The 21,396-nt window shown below is 41.1% G+C and overlaps 1 protein-coding gene across 4 annotated transcripts in view; it reads left to right on the top strand.

Moving 5' to 3' along the window:
* Nucleotides 1-21,396, top strand: part of BCAR3 (BCAR3 adaptor protein, NSP family member) — an 87,743-nt gene that overhangs the window by 46,738 nt on the left and 19,609 nt on the right. For 2 of the 4 annotated variants that reach the window (XM_081194979.1, XM_081194980.1), the window contains exon 4: nt 19,580-19,723. In XM_081194979.1, the coding sequence (XP_081051105.1) occupies nt 19,580-19,723 (144 nt within the window). Of the gene's footprint in view, nt 1-5,900; nt 6,012-7,767; nt 7,967-19,579; nt 19,724-21,396 lie in introns of those variants that run through there. The other 2 variants (XM_081194982.1, XM_081194981.1) reach the window with 2 other exon arrangements.

The following is a 21,396-nucleotide window of genomic DNA, read 5'->3' on the forward strand; positions in this document are numbered from 1 at the left end:
TGAAATAATTAATAACTAGAACACAAAAAGGGAGGTGTGAGGAGGTTGATGAAACAAGTTAATGAAAGATAAAGATATGGAAATATTGGATGTGCTTTTAACTGTTTTTGCTTTTGCTTTTGTTTTGATGTATTGTGTCTTTTGCTTTTTTATATGTATTGTAATGTATTGATTTGTATTGTTTATTTTTTCTCTTTTTCTCTTTTGTACTTTTTTCTTTAATTCTTAAACTTTTAATAAATATTATTAAAAAAAAACACAACAGAATTTTCTGTCTCCTAGATGGGGCTACCTTCCCAAGTTGATGAGCCCCATCTGCCCCTCAGTCCCCTATTAATCTAAAAAGGGATATGTATAGACCCACAAACGTTCAAGTGTGTGTGCTTTAATTTTCAATTTAACTGCTCAGTCTTATTTAAACTTCTGAAAATGGCAGACCAAGGCAGTAATTGACAGGTGACTTATATTGAAATGGTTGAACATAAATCGCTGTGGTTTAGCTGTTGCTAGATCCACTTATGCAATGTTCCCTGTGGTAATACACTGCCCTCTAGTGTGACAAGTAGAATGATGCCCCCCCCCCATTGATACAAAAGAGAAAACAGTTATCTGGTGTTAAAATGTGAGATACTCTGCTTAAACTTCACTTTGGACTTGGACAGATTCTCTGGAAAAGGATAATTATAAAATAACTGCTTTAACAATAATTGTTATCCAGCCCATACTGATAATACTAATACTGAAATGTTTAAATATTTATTTGTCTGTCATTGAATCTTCCTGTTTCACTTTCTATCTTCTCCTACCACACCCTTGAGAACCGCAACTCTTGGGCCTCAGTAATTGATTGCCCTGACTAGCTCACAGGTTATTTAAACTGTACATCTGATATGGGTTAGAACTCCAAAATTTAGTATGTGTATGGTTCATTGGTTCAAGACTATCACATTATGTTTAGTCAGTTCTCTCTCAATACAGGTTGGTTGGTTGGTTTTTAAATAGACACAGGGTCACAGATCTGCATATCCTTCTATTAGGTCAGATGCCCAAGAAGTAGTGGATAAGAAACCTAGGAAAGGAACAGGGATAAAAACTGCACTCCTAAGTGGCAAAGGTATTTCTAGGCAATTCTGAAAGCTGACATTTGGGGCACCCTGATTACTAAAAAGTTCTGAAAGTAGAATGAGACATTTTTTCACCTTACTCAAAACCATTTTGCTGGAGATTCAGCCTGGGCAAGTTTCTCAGCTCCTGCTCAAAAGAGGGAAAATAAAGGAGCTGCACTGCAGTGTTTCGTTTTTAAAACAAACTCTCCCAACATATTATTGTTATCCATAGGGGGGAGCCAGAGTGTAATTTCTTGCCATGTGGATACTAGATTCAGACTCTTAACACAAAAGAGGTGCATTGTGTTCCTCCATGCAGCAGGGCCATTTAGTTAGCAGTAGCAGGCATAAAATAAGCTTTGTCAATACATTTTTACATGTATTGTCCAGTTTATATGCACCTATTTCGTAGAAGAACAATTGCTTCCTAGAGCATGGGCAACACCCATTTGTTTCTTGTTCTTTAATAGAAAACAATAGCTGTAGTTGCAGTTGCCTTCAGGGAGGACAATATTGCTTCTTGGGAATGAAAACTTCTTTTGTGACCTTATGTCACAAAGATATATATAGCTTAGAATTTAGGGAGCGTCCTTGTACCATTTGTTCATCTACCCCGGTGTTGCTTATCGGAACTGGAAATGGTTCTGCAGCCCATGTGCCTAACCATGCCTTCCAGGTCTCTGAATTTGATCCATATGGCCATTTGGGGCAGAGACAAACCTGTGCTGCTGCCTTTTACTCTCAAAGAGCATGAAGAGGCTGATCTCCATCTTAGCAGAGATAAGGCTTTGGCTGTACCCAGGGCTTGAACTTTGACTCCGCTGGTGTCATACAATGTCAGGTAAGCGGCCCTGCCCACCTGTCAGAATGGCCTGTGAAGGGTCAGCCAGTTCTAGATTTCGGCCTCGTGGCCCTGTTTCAGAAGGTACTTCCCACAACGTACTAACCAGATCCTTTTAACTGGAGATGCCATTGATTTAATTTAGGACCTCCTGCATGCAAAGGATGTTTCTTACAGCTGAGCCGTGGTCTCTAACTAAAAATATTTTTCTGGGCTGTCACTATTTTGGAAATGGCTGAGGCTCAGAGATGAAACTCATGCTTGGCATCTTCAGGGTTCCTAGTTAAATCCTTGGCATCTCCATTTAAATGATCCAATGAACAAGGGTGGGAGATACTGCTAGTCAGAGCAAACAGGATTGAGCTAGAGAAAATGATGATTTGACCCTGTGAAAGGCTGCAGATAGACATCAATTGACCAATTTGTGATGCGAGTCCTTACAAAGTCAGAGGACGCTGATTGAGCAGTATGTTGCAGAGTGTATGTTGAGTTGTTCCACAAGGTGGGGAGAGTTGGGAGGGCAACCAGTGGAAACTGGCAACCCCACATGTCGCGAGCTGGAAGCGGCATCCATTTGCACCAGGAACCTTCTATTTGGTAGCAGTGGGACAAAAGAATATTTATGTACAGTGCACCATGAGCAGAAAAGCTTCTCATACCACCATTAAGTCACTTAAAAACTGCTGTCTGTGTTGAGCTTCACTGTGGAAAGCTTTGTTTTCTGCTGACCTATAAGCAGTGGCGGCAGTTTTTAACAGGAGTGGTGCAACACTTCAGTGGTGGAGTCATATCGTTTATGTAATGTGCAGAAATGCCATGTGAATGCTACAAAAACAGGGCACTATATGTTAGGGCATGCATACATGCATACATGTAATAGCACATTGCTGCCTTCCAACCTGCCAAGATGCAATTTAGATTTCGCTGAAGTACATCTCAGTGGAAGCATGTTTTTAAATTTGAAACCAGTGGGATTTAGAAGTCCTTTGTGTTCATCTTCTGACTTACTTTACATGCCAGTCACTTCGCTTTGACTGTACAGTCATACCTCGGGTTACAGCCGCTTCAGGTTGCCTTTTTTTTGGGTTACGGACCGCCAAAACCTGGAAGTACCGGAATGGGTTACTTCCAGGTTTCGGCGGTCGCGCATGCGCAGAAGGGCTTAATCGTGCTTTGTGCATGCGCAGAAGCGCTGAATTGCAACCCGCATGTGCGCAGACGCAGGTTGCGAAAGCTGTGGGTTGCGAACATGCATCCCGCGCGGATCACGTTCGCAACCCGAGCGTCCACTGTATTTAAAATAACAGTAGCTTGATTTTTAGGGACATGGGTGGCGCTGTGGGTTAATCCACAGAGCCTAGGACTTGCCGATCAGAAGGTCGGCGGTTCGAATCCCCGCAACGGGGTGAGCTCCCGTTGCTCAGTCCCAGCTCCTGCCAACCTAGCAGTTCGAAAGCACGTCAAAAGTGCAAGTAGATAAATAGGTACTGCTCCGGCGGGAAGGTAAATGGCGTTTCCTTGCACTGCTCTGGTTCGCCAGAAGCGGCTTAGTCATGCTGGCCACATGACCTGGAAGCTGTACGCCGGCTCCCTCGGCCAATAAAGCGAGATGAGCGCCGCAATCCCAGAGTTGGTCACGACTGGACCTAATGGTCAGGGGTCGCTTTACCTTTAGCTTGATTTTTGCAGCTATGTAAGTGCTGTTTTAATTCTGAATGGTCACATTAATATGAGGTGTGTTAGAATAGTTTCTAGTGTTCACCCACTGTGAGCTTGAATCTACGAACAGATGCTTTCCTCTGACTGTTACATCCGTATTCTGGCAGATTATAATTGAGTGCTGACTAGAGCTTTTCTGTTGGGTAGATCTGATGCTGTACTTTCATGCAATACACTTTCAGTTTATTTTTATGTGTAGAGACAACAAACCTCCTACACCAATTGCTTGCCAGACGAATCTCAGTAACCAGCTATATCATCACAATTAGTAGGCTTAGGGAATATATGACAACTGCTGCTTTGTTATTTTGCTCATGACCTTAAAATTGACCTTTGAACCTCTCTGGCAGTTTGTTCCCATCTGTGTATATCGTTCCCATGGGATAAAAAGCAGGAGAGCTACTTTTAAATCGAATACAAAGTGACAGGAAATGCAGAGATACACTTTCAGTGTTGTGCGCCAAATGCCCTCAGTGGATTTCGTCTGATGCAGAAGCCCAATCCATTTTGTGTGAAATTGGATCAATAAAGTAGGCACTAAGTGGAAACAGTTGAGATGTAGAATGGTCGTGTGTTCAGCTTTGCAGAGGACAGTCCTATTTGAAAGGTTGTCCTGGTCCAAGTCAGTTTTAAAGATAAAAAACCAAAAAAAATGGGCCCGGATTTGGAGAGCAAATTGAGTAGAATAGAATTGATTGATTTTATTTGCGTTTGTTACAATGACAATTACAAAACAGAGGAATAGGACAGATACCATCACAAATTAGTAGCAGATTAGGACTCCAGCTAAGAGAGACACCAGAGAAACAGGGACAGAAAATAGCACTCATAATATATGACACTAATATCAGTACAAACTGAGATTAACAAGAACATCAAGCATACTATTGTGAGTGGTCCTGTTTGCTGTTCATAGCAGACGTCTTTAGGAAATTATAGTGATTTTTTTGAGCTGCTATTGAATAAATGGTCACCTTGTTTGTAACAGCTTTATTGTGGCCTGCCAAAAGATCACAATTGGGATGACTGAGGGTCCAATCAGCTCTTGCTCTCAAAAGGTTTCCCAAAAAACAAGCTCTGAGATCTCTATATAAGGTCATAGTCTTTTCCACAATGGTGAGATGCATTGTATTTCTGTTTAAATTAAAAGTTATTTTTAATTTTGCATCTGTCCATATAACTTAAGAGGTGTACATTTATGCAAATCTGTGACCTCTTTCTTTCTTTTACAATGCATAAGTGACCATCCTATTGAATTATTGTCATTTTTAGCTGTTCTGAAAAACACTTTTTGTTTTGTAAGCTATTGCAGGACTCTCTTGAGCTGAGCATTGATGGAATATGAATATACCAAAAAAAGATGTGTGTTTCCTATACTTGCAAAGAAATGTCCCTGCAAGCATCAGCAAAACTTTGATCACATCACCAGTAGGCCTATAATCAAAATCTGCTTTCCTGAGCATCTGTTTGCTGACACAGCAGGTTTAGGGATTATAATAAATCACTATCCAACTAGATCGTCTCAGTTTCGTTGCAGTGTTTCTTATTTTGGATTAGTTCAGGCTTCCTCAAACTCAGCCCTCCAGATGTTTTGAGACTACAGTTCCCATCATCCCTGACCACTGGTCCTGCTAGCTAGGATCATGGGAGTTGTAGGCAAAAACATCTGGAGGGCTGAGTTTGAGGAAGCCTGGATTAGTTAATCCAGCATAGCTCTTCTACCCTGTCTGCACTTAGAATTTCCATCAGATACAGTCAGAACAACAGGAAAAAATATTCTTTACCGAAACTATAGAACAAGGCTGTTAGGAAGAGAGCTGTTCCCATAATCCAGCCCGTGTCTGGCTGCTCTGTGAACACATTGTGGACAAGTTATGCATCTGTTTGGCAAGGGATTTCTGGTTCCATCTAAAATTAAACACCTAAAATTAAACATTTGGATGTTTTCAAAACTATATATGGCTGGTTCATGTACTTGAAACTATTTAAATGCTTGCCTCATAATAAACATATTGTGGTGGAGAATTCCAGTAACTTTTTATAATGTCAAGTGGGAGGGGGAGATGACTTCTTTCATATTGCCTGCATTGTGGAACTTTCATGTTCAAAAAAATATTTTCTGGCCTGTACTCTGTTTCAGATGTTTGGTTAGAAATCACAAGTTGGAATGTTCCCACCACATTTAAAAACAACCCTGTCACATGTATCTAAGCACAGAAAACTGGAATTGATACAGGACGCTATGCAAGAACTCTTTTATTTACAGCATGCTAACTTTCTACAGGCAAAGGTTTTTGACATGGGAGTGTATTCAAACATGCAAATCCTTTCTCCACTCTGAAATGGTAAGAGTCCAGAAAGGACTGAACCACATGTTGTTTTTTTAATGCATAGATAGCTCCGTTACCTTTTAGGCTGCAGTCTTGTAGCCACTTAACCTGAGGGCGGGATTTGCTTCTGAATAGAAATGTATGAGGTTACGATGTTAATGTTTCTTAGTTATATTGGAGGATTCCTATCTACTACAGTGGTACCTCGGGTTAAGAACTTACGGTAATTCGTTCTGGAGGTCTGTTCTTAACCTGAAACTGTTCTTAACCTGAAGACCACTTTAGCTAATGGGGCCTCCCGCTGCTGCTGTGCTGCTGCTGCCCGATTTCTGTTCTCATCCTGAAGCAAAGTTCTTAACCCGAGGTACTATTTCTGGGTTAGCGGAGTCTGTAACCTGAAGCATCTGTAACCTGAAGCGTCTGTAACCTGAGGTACCACTGTAGTTCTATATTAACTGCCTCAGCATTGGGACAGGATTTTAGATGGTGTGAAATTGCACCAAAATGTCATTTGACATGACTTGGTAGGTGAGTTTTGCTTAGAGGTCTGACCATTGTATTGCAGATTTGGAGCGGCTTTTCTTCCAGCTGAGAATGCACCGTGTGCTTGTTTTTATATGTATGTTGTTCGTTCTTTACAGTATATGGCTTGGATCACTAACTTGACACATTTGGGACCCTTTACTCTGCAAGTTCCTTTCTACAGGCCTTCCACTTTCTGCTCACGGTCCTTTCTACAGACCTTTCACTTTCTGCTCACGGTCTGGATTCTGCAATGCAACCTATAATTCAAGGAAAGCATTGAAAGGGATATGTTTTAAAAGTGCATAGTGCCTTGCATAATCCTTATTTGTGTTGAGCTTTTTATGTCCAGAACCATAGGGTATAGACTGACCTTTATTTCTGGTCTGCCAGCAACAAAGTTTGGCTTAACTTGTCTTTTCAAAGGAACTTGCCCCCACCCACCCCAGAAGCTGAAATCTCCTGTTTCAATTGAAATCAATGGCAACAATCCCATGGTTTTCCAGTTGCCTCCTACCCAAAGGCTGCCCAGAGAGCTGTAGTAAGTGCTGCTTTCCAGAAGGCTGCATAATTGTGTTCACCAGCTCTGGCAATTGACCGACTTATCTTCTAATTAAATAGAGGAAGGCTGCGTTTGCTTCTATGACGCTAGCAGCGGCTGTGATGATGCTACTGGCTGCGCTCTGTTGTTGCTGCATGACAGGTTGTCAGCAGCTTCCTATTTCAAGACAAACAGTCTCGACTTTTTTCCCTTGGTTACCTGTGCGCTAGGATGTAACAGTGTAGATGATGAGTAACAGAGACATGCAACCCCCTAGGCAACCAACTGTTCTCCCCCCACCCCCGAACTCTGTTTATCAGTCGTGTACGTAGCAATGTTACTGATGCAAGCATGGGCATTGCTTTTTGTGTGTGTGTGGCTGCAGAGGTATAACTGGACTTGGAAACCTTTCTGGGCCCAATGACTCAATATATTACGTGCTGAAGAACAAGGTGATGATTAATTTCTTGCTGGATTGGGGATTTGTGGTTTGTAATCTGGGGGATTCCCAAACAGAGATTCGCTCCCTCCTCTCCCTCTCTTTGAGGGTTAGGATTTCATTGGCAAGCTGAATGAAGTCCCATGATGATTCTGATCCATTGCTGGAAGCAAGCGGGAGATGACCTTCTTAGATGACAGGATCAGCTTTCACTGAGGAAACGGCCTGGGATTAAAATATGAGGTTGGGGAGGGCGGGGGGAAGTGTAGAAGACCCAGCAAAGCAGGAGCTAAACTCAGTGGGAGCTCTTGGAAGTAGCTGGGAGGGACCATTCCTCTTGTGTGTCAAGGGAGGTTGTTGGTCTACGGGACAAAAGATCTGAAAATGCCGAAAGATTCCAATGTTCTTCAAACGCTCATAGCATCTCTCTGCTGTTTTTATCACCGCAAGGCCATTATTGGTGTCAAGGTAGGTGGTCTGTAATGTTAAGGAAGTGTGTGTGATTGTACTTACACGTATATTCTATCTACAGATCAAGAAAAGGTCACATTTTTATGTTGTTACACACTGTTGTCCAGGCATAGTTGTGGTGTAGTGGTTAAAGTGTTGGAGTCTGCCACAGAGACCTGTGTTCAAAATCCTGCTCAGCCGCATAGCTCGCTGACTGATCTTAGCCAAGTCTCTCCCTCCTACCCCACAAGATTTTGCGCAGATAAAATGTGGAAAATCCCCAGGTATGCCACTCTGAACTGGTTGTGGATAGAAATGGTATAAGGACTACTAGTAGCTGAAAAGATAAAGAAGAAAAATTAGCTTTATTTTCAGTCTGGTAATTTTTTGCATTCTTTTACCCACAAGTCCTTTCCATGCCATTTCCACAATTAATCTGCAATATTTGTTTTAAAATCTGTGTGAAAACTCATGAGTATAACATTTTAAATGCATCCTTTCTTTCCAGATATACTCTTCTAAACATACTTCCTTTTAAAATATGCCTTTAAAACATATTTAGATATGTGGTCTTGATCTTTGAAACATTTGGGAAGGGTGGATAAATATTTTCTGACCCATGCTTTTTTCTTTGTGCTGCTTTTATTGTAATTATTGGTATGTTTCAACCAATTTTCTATATGTACATAGTTTTAATATTACTGAATTAATGTTTAATTGTATTTTAATGATTTTTTGGGTTTTCTATCTGTAAGCCGCCTTGAGTTCCATCAGGGAAAAAGATGAGGTATGAATAAATAAATATGTAGTATTAATAACAATAGTCTAGATTAGAAGATGCATGCAGATCAGGTCAACTTGCATTGAAATTTACTACGACTGAATTATTCAATAATCCCTGTTTTAAACTTTAGGCTGCCTGCTAACCTGAAGTTGTAAACAGACAGAAGGTTGCATCATAAAGAAAATGTGAAGTCAGTAGTTGCAAAAAGGATTTATTTACAAATTGGTTATCAGATTACATAAAGCATTCAAAACATCTCTGCTTTTCTTTACGGGAAACTGAAAGTGATATGCTATATGACTAAAAATAATACACAGGCACTTAATATAGAAATTCATAACACAATGTACTTTCTTTTATCAGATACCTTTTACTGAGTTTCGTAAAAAGGGTCTAGCAAAATATATTTATATACATTTTTTTAAAAGCGCTGTATTACCAAAATCTCAGATCTTGTTAAGTATGCAATTCTAAGGATAATTTTATTATTAATAATAATCACTGTCAAAAGATGACGCTCATAAACAACAGTGACTCCATCCCTCAGTTAGGAGGTCAGAAAGATGCCATAGACTCATATATTCCCTTTGTGAATTTTGCCCTCCTGTTGTGGTTTTAATTGTTTGTGATCTATTCATTATGTGATCAATTCATTATGACCAGGGTTTACATAACTATCTTCAAATCCTGGTTTCAAACTCTGGTTATGAGGGCAATCCTGGTTATGATTCAGCATCGTTTAGTCTGGGTACAGACTTGCATTGGGGGATATAGGAGCCAACCTCTAGGGAATCAAAGGCCCTTTGCCCGCTGGGAGATGATCTATAATGAAATGAAAAAGATATTTAAATATACCTTCCTGAAGAAACCAGAGGCCTTTCTCCTGGGCATTGTCGGCCAATTGGTGCTAAAGAAGGATAGAATTTTCTTTATGTATGCCACAACAGCAGCAAGAATTCTCATTGCAAAGTATTGGAAGACACAAGATCTACCCACCCTGGAAGAATGGCAGATGAAGGTGATGGACTATATGGAACTGGCGGAAATGACTGGCAGAATCCGAGACCAGGGAGAAGAGTCGGTGGAAGAAGATTGGAAGAAATTTAAAGACTATTTACAGAAATATTGTAAAATTAATGAATGTTAGAATGATGTTAGAATGAAATTAAGTGGTTCTAGCAGCAATGTCATAAAGGTGTATGAAAAAATGGCCGGTTAATAGGTGAGAATCTAAAGCTATAAAATATTAAGTTAAAGTACTAAGACAAAAACAAAGAGGGAAAGGAATTGCTGAATTAACCAATTGAACTGGAATACAAAAAAGGGAGGTGAGAGGAGGTCAGGGAAGCAAGGAAATGAAATGTAAGATATGGAAGGATTAATCTGTTTTTAAGTGTTTTTTCTAACTTTTTTTTCTATATTTTGTATGTCCCCCCCCTATATTTTCCCTTGTCTCTTTTATTTTTAACTATGTAATTTTTTGTTTCTTAAATTTTAATAAATATCATTCAAAACAACAACAACAACAACCACAACAAAAAAGGCCCTTTGCCCGTGCCCCATAAAATATTTTGAGGGGGCCAGGCCTCAACAAAGTTGATGGGCCTTGCCATTCAAATGGTGTGTGTACACTGCATTTTGTGATGTGGAGTGGGGCTTACCTTGGCCCCTGACAGGGGAATGGTGATAGGGCAAGCAGGGTGGCAGGGAGTATTTCATGACCCAATACATTTTGCTGCCTGAGGCAAATGGCAAGATAGTGTCCCTCTTCTGTTCCAATGTACAGAAGGTGACCAGACTGGAAACAGAATTTTACTTCAACACTGGTAATGGGGCAGAATCTTAGACCACCTCAGTGCAGCTGGCTAGTTTAGGGGGTGCAGGGCACACCACCCAGCACATTATTATCTCACCACTGTTTGCTGCCCCTGCTATCAGCTGCCCCCCTAAATCAATCAAAATCAATCCAAATACATAGCTAACTGAGGTTCTGCCCCCCCCCAAAGGCCTGCCCTTCCCAACAAAAATCCTGGCTATGCCCATGCAAGCTACTATATTTTGATGTTGAGGAAAACATGTTGAGTTTTTGCTGTGCATGCAGCTGTTAAAGCCAGCATGTCAACTTGTCTCGGAAGGCATTTACTCACAAGGAGTCCCCTATGCTTCTCCTTGTTTAGTAGACTGCAATTCGCAGAAGAGCAACTTAGGAATTTACTGCGGGGTGATGTAAGAACAAATGGAAAGAAAGCTGCTGGTTCAAACACGCCGCTTAAGAAGGGGTTTTAAGATCATGATTAAGGTTGTAAAAGCCATTATTTTAGCCCGGCTGGTATAAAAACTTCCATGTGAATTTTGAGGCTTAGCGTTCATTATCAAAGTAGAATTAGAGCTACAGTTCTTGACTACGTTGTTTATCTTGGCACAATGGCCTAATACCTAAAATCATGCAGCATGTTGTCATGGTAACATTCCATTGACCCAATCCACATGTCCTCTGGGGAAACAGGATGGGGGGGGGCGCATTATTTTTATATAGAAATCCATCTGGCCCTGTTCAGAAATAAGATTCTATTTGAGAGGCTCCCAGCTCTTCAAAATAGGCTGGTTATGCACTGCAGAACTTTTGAGATCTCTGCTGCTTCATGTTCAATAAAGTTCTATTTTAAAGCATTTGTAAGCATAGAAAAAGAGGACCAGAGATGGCAACTTAACTTTTGCTCTCTGAGGATTTAAGTTGAAATGGATAACAGAATCATACGAGTTTGAAGGGACCCAAGGGTCATCTAGTCCAACCCCCTGCAATGCAGGAATCTTAGCTAGATCTGTGCTGACAAGATTGTAAGGCAGGATCTTGGCTCTGACCAGAGCCAGTATATTAGTTTAAATAGAAGCACGCTAAAAATATAGTTGTGAAGCTTGATAGATGCTGTGGAGCTTAGATAGTTTTGTATATTATTATTGGTTGTGAGCCCTAGAAGACCTGATCCCTGCCCTGCAGGCCTTTTCCACCTTGGAAGTATAAACTTTGATGGTGAGGAAATGTTATACGGTGGTACCTCGGGTTACATACGCTTCAGGTTACAGACTCCGCTAACCCAGAAATAGTGCTTCAGGTTAAGAACAGAAATTGTGCTCCGGTGGTGTGGCAGCAGCAGGAGGCCCCATTAGCTAAAGTGGTGCTTCAGGTTAAGAACAGTTTCAGGTTAAGTACGGACCTCCGGAACGAATTAAGTACTTAACCCAAGGTACCACTGTAGTCCAATAGGATTGCAAGGGATAGCTTTTTATTTTCTACATGCCCAACCAATATTGCTAGGCCCTATTGCATGGTAGCAGGGGACTTTGAAAGCACATGGAATAGCCATGCACCTCAGATGAGCGATATCCAACATGCCTTCAAGGAGTTGTGGCCTTCAACTCTCATCAGCCCACGTCTGTTTGCTAGTGGTCAGGGATATTTGGAGCTATAATCCAGTAACTCCTAGAAGGTGCCACATTGGCTGCCCTCTGCCTTAGATGAGCATCATGTTTGTACCGTGAGCTCCACCCCTTTACCCTCCCAAAGCTTTGTCTTTAATCCTCTAAGGTCTTGCTCTTGATCTCATGAGCCTCTACCACAAATTCTTTCCCATCTCTCTTAGAAGTTGGCAGCACAACAGTCAGGGTGGATTCCAAATGAATATTCATAATTATGTGACATCATTTTATATTCTTGTCTGTGCAGAGACAGTGCAGCAGTTATGGTACAAAGGGGAATGACCTGTAGTAAGCAGGTTGCTGTTTGTGTCTCTTGTGGGCATGAGCTGTCATTTGGACTACCCTTATTTCTGGTTGGGTTTTTTCCCCTGCTTATTTATGAAAACATTTCTGTACCGCCTCACACATTAATCATGAGGTAGTGTACATCAATTTTAACAACAGCTAAAAAACCCTTAGAACTCAGGAAGGGTTTAAAAATATGGTGACTTTGCTTGGGAGGACAGAGGTGTGTTTAGAAGGTGCATAAACATTATCATTGTGGGCAGTTGCTTAAGCTCTGAGGGCAGATGTTTCCTCAATAAGGGAGCCACCACAGCAAAGGCCCTTCTGCTTGGTTGATGTCAATCACACTTCCACAGACAGCAGTACAGGAGAGCCTTATCAGCTGATTGTAGCAGTCATGGGGGGCAGTAAGCGAGAAGATACTCTTTCAGGTATTCTGGTCTCAGGTTGTTTAGGACATTATAGGACAAGACTAAAACCATGTGTGTTAGTTTACTAACAGCCAATGCAACTCCTTTAAGAGCACGATAAGATGAGCACAGTAGGCTCATGCTTCAGCTTCTGGAGCAGCTTTTAGGGCAGCCCCATCAACCTTACAGTATGCTCAGTTTCTTCTTGTATTTTGCTATTTAAATTATAATAGGCTCCTTGGCCTACTTGCCTTCTGTATTTTGCTACTTTTTACTGCAAGCCGTTCCTAAGTGGGCATCTGTAGGATCAGTAGTTTAGGTAGATTCAGAGAGTATTCTGAATATGCTGCATTCTGTCTGATCATAAATGTGAAATCTGCTCACAGAGGTCTTTCCTGTCATAAGTGAGAAGCCCTTGACTGGCAGCTCCTGGGGTTAATTTCAGTGTATCCTGGCAGGGCTCTATGCATAGCAGCAGGAAAGGCTGATAGCCTACTAGGAAGGCAGAGGACATCAAAAAGTTGCACAAACAGCTTACTCAAAATCTCATCAGGGTTTCAGGTTTCCTTTTTTTTTTTAATCATAGAGAGCAGGAAGCCACACTAACTTTTTAGGTATGCTAGACGTAAATAATACTTTACGAAAGAGATGGAGAAGATTGCTAATGCATTCCCCTAATGATGAGAGAGAGACTAGAGATTATGTCCAAAAAAACTGAAGTCACTGTCTTGTTTTCTTTTATTTCACCAGGGGCTTTGTTGTTGTTGTTGTGAGAAAAAACAAACCCAAAATAAAATGAGATTATTTTCAGTGAAGGGCTCCTCCAGATGACCTGTTTATTCAGCATCAGTTCCTGATTTGCTTGCACAAAGCTTACACACTGGTTGTACAATGCCTGGTCTTTATTGGGCATTTGTTCTGTTTTGTTTACAGAGTGATCATACACCAGTGGCCGTTCATTCTGCATTTGTCCTGATTTGCTTACAGGGCATTTACACAGGTTCTGATTACTCATCCACCCACCCCACAGTGCATTTCCTTGTCACTTTCATAACACTTTCACCACCACCACCACCACCATCATTTATACCCCACACATCTGGCTAGGTTGCTTTTTTTTTATATAAGTGGATTTGTTGGGGTAGGCCACTGGAGTACTTTACTGCACTTAAATTGTGCAACCCTTTGTTCATGTTTTGGTATCTGTATGAATCCCTCCTGAAAAATAATGGCAATCTGGAGACTTTCTAAATCTGGGAGACGGAATTCATAATTTGGGGGTGGGGTAAAGAAACTTGTTGTGAGATTGGAGTATTTGTTTTGTGATTGGAGTGTTATGAGATTGGAGTGTTTTATTTAAAAAGCGAGAGGTGCTTGGGTTTAAGCTGCCTTGTATAGGAGCACTTTCCCATCATTTCAGATTTTCCAAGGCTGAGCTCTGACATTTAGAGCAGGTTCAGTTGCTGGTTCAAGGCTGATTCAATTGCTTACCTGGCTGATTCCTTTCTTGAGGGTAAAACTTGTATACGCAATGTAATGTGAATGCATGTAATGTACAGTAATGTGTAATATGGGCATGATTTACACAAGACTGAAAAGGGAGGGGAGAGAGGAAGAGAAGGGAACTGTTGAGAATTGTACCTTCAGCTTTATTGTCTCTGCACCACAGATTATAATGTGAATGTTGGAGAGGAAACAACATTATCAGCTCAATATGATGTGAACTTTCAGCTTTACTCAACCTCTGCTGTTTTTTACAGCTGCCACTTTCCTCTCAGTGCCTCTCCACCCCTGCTTTACTCAAACTTCTGCCTTGTTCAAAACAGCCACTTTTCTCCCTTTCAGTGTCTTTCCCTTCTCACTTTACCCAAGCTTCTCCTGCTTCCGTTCCTCAGCCGCCTTATGTGTGAGAGAAGAAGGATGCAAAGCACTCAAATATTCAATAGCACTTACCCACCATTTTCTCTGTCCTTTTTTTTTTACTGATAATTTTTATTTGGTTTTACAAGTATAAAATTATAACAATACAAAATGCATATCCATATTTAGAGATTCATCCGAATCTCTGGACTTCCCACGTTGCCCTCCATGGGTCCTATTGTCAACCCATTCAACTCCATATTATTCAGTAATCCATATTTTATGTCACTCCATTTTGTCCATAATATTTGCAACATTACAAGTGTTGTAATCCTGCTAATGTTTTCATCTGCTTACAGTGGTCTCCTGGATAAGTTATAAATTTTTCCCATTCTTTATAAAAATTTTGGTATTTTTGGTTCCTGAGCTTTCTGGCCAGTTTTGCCATTTTGGCATAGTATAATAATAATAATAATAATAATAATAATAATAATAATAATAATAATAATAATAATGCACCGCCCATCTGGCCAGGCCTCCCCAGTTTGCCATTCTTCTCTGGTAGGGACTTTGTCGTCTTCCATCTCTGGGCTAGTAACATCCGTGTGGCCGCCGTCTCCATTTTCCTCTCAGTCCTTTCCATCTCTGCTTTACTCAAACTTCTGCTGTTGTTTTAAACCATCACTTTCCCCATTTCAGTGTCCCTTCTCTCTTGTTCCTATACCATGGCAACTCTTGTGGAACCAGCCTTCTCTTGTGCTCCTTTTTACTGTCCTGACTTCATGCAAATCCAGGATTGTGATGAGGCACTACATTCTTACTATGTAGAGAGAAATATTAATCCTTTTTTTACAACAAAATGGTACAAATAAATGTATTTACTATCAGGTCAGTAAAAGGAAGACCCGTTTTATTCCTGCAGCCATGATGACGACCAACTTCCAAGAGACTGCAATCTACTCACACAATTAAAAACTGGCAGTGATCTACTCCTTTTTTTTGGGGGGGGGGGTTCAGGTCAAAGTTAACTTGGTAGAAATAAATATCCAGTGATGTGAAATGGTATTTCTAAATTCTGGTAGGCGCCTAACCTAAGGTTACCAGATTTTTTTCAATGAATCCAGGGACACTTATTGCTATGCACATGTGAATTCTGAGAAAGCTGTAAATCCAGGGACTGTCCCCAGGAAACGGGGACATCTGGCAACCTTATCCTAACCTGCATCATACATGTATATAAACTGCTATCATTTGGTGATGCTCTCCCTGGCCCCTGACTTTAAAGCATTGCTTTTTGAAAGCGAAACACAAGAGGAAACTCAACAATAGAGCCAGCCTTGGCTCCCATCGCATTAAAAAGGTCAGCTAAGAACAACAGTCTTTCTTCTTGGCAATGTTCCATTTAGAACAATGCCCTCTTAACGGTATGGCCAATTACCGGTAGTTTAATAGACTAGCTGCACAAGGGAGCAGCACAACGAGGAAGTCTGTAGCAAATGCCTCCTACAGTGCATACAATGGAGGATGAGCTCTCAAGATCAGAGCATTCATAGTAAAACCTAGATTGGAGGATGAGAACTTGCATCCTTTGGTCTTTCTCAAGTACCGCAGAGTCGCAGTCACATCACTTTGAGGCCTTGGGGTTCATCCAAGTTACTAAGCTAAGAAGAAATGCACAGCCATTTGTGAGGGGAATGTTTCTGCTGCTGTTGTTGCATGGTAACGCTCTACAGTCAATGGGGTCTCCAACTCTGCATTGCTTTATTCGTGCTGCTGTTTTTGGAAGGAGCAAGCAAGGATTTATTTAGCAACCAGCAAGCTGCTGCAGATACCCAGATTTATAGATACAGATATAGGTGTGTGTGTATAGACAAGTGATAGACACTGTGAAAGTACCTTTTAAGGCTAGAGACAGGCAATATTTTCTTTTTCTTTTTAGAAAAGAGGACCAGGCTGGGGGAGGGGGGAGTGAGTGCACATGGCCTTTTTGTTAAACTGATGGGCATTTAAAAAAATAAATCTTTTTAAGTGTTTGTGAAAATGGCTTTAGGGATCAGACCATGTGATAATAATGCTGTAGCGTGCCCAGGAATTTACTATTATTTACTGTGTGTGACTAGCAGAGTCTTGGGAAACACAGGACCAGTTTCTTGCATCAGTCACTGATTTGATGAGAGAGCTTTCTGTTTCTTCAGTTTTTGGTTGTGTTGTGGGACCAGGTCACAGCATACAAAGCAAAATGTAAACAGTCCAGATTGAAAAGAAAGCAAATATGTCTGAGTAGGGGACAAATCATTGTAACGGATACCTTCTTTTTGAAACAAAATCTGCAATAATAGCAGCAAGAGAGCCAGCTGGGCTTAATTAAAATGCTGCTTGAAGCCTTGTGAGCTGTCTGTTTGAACTAAAGGAGCAGGCATAGACTGGAGGGGAGAGAACAAAGATGAGGGATTAAGCTCAGCTCCCACATCTTTTAATTTAACCCTGCATCTCCTAATTCAGTGTTCGTGAAGAACAAAGCAGCTGATCCTTAATCAGAGTGCCAGAGACGAGAATCTCTCATTGGATAGGTCGCTGACATCATGCCAAGAAGAATTGTGGGGATATTTTAACCAGAGCCCTGTCGAAAGGGAAGATGATGATGATGAGAGAGAGAGAGAGAGAGAGCGCTACTTGACACAGTGAGGGTGGTGTGGTTGAGAATGTGAATGAGAACAGTCTCATCTAAGTTGTGTACTGAATGAACTGGCATTGTGTGATTGCTCCGCTTTCAGCACATCTCCCAGTGTTGTCCCAACAACTGTGGCTCAGGGACATAATTTCTTTGTGGCAACAAATTTTGTAAGTGAATTATGGGTTGTCTGTGTGTTCTTGAGTCCATTCTGAATATTCTGCCAATCATTTTCATTGGATGACCCCCAAGAGAGGGGGAGAAACATCTTTGTGCCCACACCACAAATAGTTTTATATATCTGTACAGTCGTACCTCCGTTTACGTAACCCTCTGGTTACGTAAACTTCAGGATGTGTGCACGACAAACCCGGAAGTATTTTACCGGGTTTCGCCGTGCACGCATGCACAGAAGCGGTCCTCAGGTTGCGGAAACCTTGGGATCCGACCGGACCTCTGGAACGGATCCTGTCTGCAACCAGAGGTACCACTGTATCTTGTATCTCTGTAGTTTTTTTATATATTAAAAATAAAATAAAATCCCTAAACACGATAGCGTTGGGTTGCCATTTGCTCTGCACTGTTTTTATAAAAAAAAAATTCGTGACTAGAAATGTATACAATAAGCCAAATATGTTTTCTTTCCTAATAATCCCTAATATTGAACATTGCTACACTTAGGACAGGATATAGGTGATAGGAGGCTGCAGTATTGTGGAGGCGGGAGAGAGAGAACTGTAACCCCCTCCAGCTTTTATTTGTTCCCCCCTTTCTTTTAAAAAAGGGGACACTTTGGAGTGAGCTCTAGGGATGGGCCATAGCTCAGTAGTGTAGGTAAAGGACAAGGTAAGGGACCCCTGGACAGTTAAGTCCAGTCAAAGTTGACTATGGGGTGCGGCACTCATCTTGCTTTTCAGGTTGAGGGAGCTGGCATTTGTCCACAGACACCTTTCTGGGTCATATGGCCAGCATGACTAAACCTCTTCCGGCGCAATGAACATCGTGAAGGAAGCCAGAGCACATGGTAACACTTTTACCTTCCCGCCGCAGTGGTACCTATTTACCTTCAGTAATGTAGAGTGTGTTATTTGTACAATTCCCAGATTCAGTCTCTGGAATTGCCAGATAAAGAAATTGGGAAAGTCATAAGCCCAAGACTCTAGAGTCAAGGTAGACAGTTCTGGGGTAGACACACAAGCAGTATGACTGGGTATAAGGCAGTTTCCTTTGCTGGAAAATTGAGCTTTCTCCGTTTGGCTTCTGCAGTCCAAAGTGGGAAAGTGAAATTGACAAGGCTCAGTTTCACAGGAGAAAGTAAAACTGATAAGGATCATCCACAAATAAACCAAACCACAAACACCCTGTGCTATACATGACTTTAAGTTTTGTAACAGAAATATACCCAAGCCCATTTATTATTTTATATGCAGATGGGGTCCGAACCAGCCTAAGTGATTAGGAGAGAGAGCTAAATTGTTGCTGAAGGTATTGCAGGAGGTGTCACAAAGGAAAACAATGTGATTATGGTGTACTCTGCAGGGTCATATGAATCAATTTTTGATGCACCTTTTTCTTCTTTTTTGGCAATAATCATTTAGCAATAATGTGTAACTTGTGTAAAACATGGAATTGTCTGCTGGCGCTGCCTTATACTGACCTGGTATTGTCCAATGACAGACATCAGCTCTCCAGTGGTTTCAGACAGGAACTCTTTTCCAGCCCTCCTGTAGAGATGCCAGCGATTGAGCCTGGGGGACCTCTTGCAGGCAAAGCACATGGCTGATGACTGAGCAATTATGGCTCTCCCAAATTGGGATCTTCATTTTATTCCTTTCTCCATAAAGCGTTATTATTGCAAAGGTACAGAAATGACTCAGCAGGCACGCCAGTTATTATCGCAAGCAATCCAGGTGGGACATTTTACAATATCACCTTGCAGCATGTAATCATTACCTAGCTTCTCACCTGGCAGGAGCTTCCACAAATACTGCTTAGGGATCAAAGGCTCGTAAAACGTGGCGTGCGGATTTCATTGGCTTGTTGCGAGTCTCATGGCACATGGGGCAGAATGAAAGTTTTGAGCAAGATAAGGCGTTCCGTCAGGCCTGGGGTGATCAAGTCTCCTTTCTCTTTCCCTCTTGCAGTTTTCCAAGGAAAAGCATGTTATGGACAGGCTGGGTATGGAGAGTTCCCCAGAAAAACTCAAGAAAGAGCTGGAAGAGGAGCTCCAGTTGAGCAGTGAAGATCTGCGCAGCCATGCCTGGTATCATGGACGCATTCCACGACAGGTGTGTCCCTTTTTGGTCTCTCTGTTGGGTAATTCTGCCAGCTTGTTTTCTTTTCCTGTTCTTTCTTCCTTGCTTACTAAATCCAGGTATTTCACAATTCTACCTCAAGTCTTTCACCACCACCACCACTGGTTTTCTTCTTCTTCTACAAATCGGTTCAAATTTATTATGAATGCGCTTGTGATCAGTAGTTCAAATCCAGCATTTATGGAGCATGGAAAAGAAAAGCGAAAACCTGAGGATGTTATTATGGGAGGAAGAATTGCATATATAGAGGGAAGTGCAGAAACCTATCTCCGTCCTGACTCTGAGCCTAGATCCAGTTCAGTCACGCCTGCTACCCATTTAGAGCGGTCGCAAATGATATGGAGGAAACCTGCAAGATCCCAATATTACTCTCCCTGTAATTATCCCTCAGCTTGTTTATTTAATATAAAGATTATCTTAAAGAGACTCGCAGGAACTGTCATTTAGTTAGTTTTTTAACCCAATTATATCACCAGAGGTTCAATGCTAAAATAAACTCCCAGGCGATGCTTTAAGTATAGCTGGGAATATAGCTATGAGAGAGTTGGCCACACAACCGCTGTCTCCTTTCTGGCACAGAAATTGACACTCCAATCTATTCTGAGAATCTTTACTATTAAAAAAAGCAAGCAAGCTGATAGCTTTCACAGCTTTGATAATTTTGCTGTCCTTTCTTGCTCCCTGTCAGTCCTATCCTGGAGAAGAGAGATCCATGTTATTGGAAAATGTGACTAAATTTATGTAAAAATCAGCCAGATATTTCTAATTTATTTCGTTTATCCCTGATTGCAGGAATCAGGTTTACTGATTAGCAAGATTTTGAGCACATAATGTATGCTCTAGCTACAGAAATTGCTTGATCCTTACTGGAAACGGAATAATGTTATAATGATGATAATTTGGGAATCAGGACATGTGAGGCCATTTTAAAGCATTAAGCAACACATTGCTTTTTCTTGGTTTTCACCATATTTACATGCGTTTCCACATCTGTCTGAAAGCAGACATTATTATTTTAATCTAATGCAACTGAAACAGCATGAACTAGTCATCAAAGTGCAGACCTCTGGAGTTATGAGCCTCCCTGTGGATATCAGCCCTGGAAAGCATTCAGAGATAGCAGAATCTGGTGGCCATGTGATGTACATGCTTATTGGCTAAAGCTTGTCTGATGAAAAAGACGAGAGCCCTAAAAAATTTGAGTTATGAGTAATTGTGCCAGATAACGGTAAAGAAAGCCAGTATATTGAACCCACTGAAGAAAGGCATTGATGAGGTCACTTTTAGGGTCAATTTAAATAAAAAGTTCTACCTTAGCCCAGCTACGGTTTTGGTTGTGTGGAGGATACTTTATGACAATGGGCACAATCTAGAGAAAACAGAGTGAATCCAATTATATTTGCGAGGTTTCTAAAGTTGTGCTTACCAGAAAAAATTCTCACCATAGTAAAATACATACAAAATGCCATCATTTGCACATTTTTTCATGGGGTGAAAACCTGGTCATTACCGTAGTTGCCATTCTAACTATCTCACTTTTTATTTTTATTTTTCATTTTTGTAATTGGAAAAAGAGGGAGTGTCAGAATTAATTTGTGGATGCGGAGGAAGCTACATTTATGTGATTGTAAGATTGGAATAATTAA

This window comes from Podarcis bocagei, assembly GCF_964188305.1.
Source record: "Podarcis bocagei genome assembly, chromosome: 5".
Classification (NCBI taxonomy): domain Eukaryota; kingdom Metazoa; phylum Chordata; class Lepidosauria; order Squamata; family Lacertidae; genus Podarcis; species Podarcis bocagei.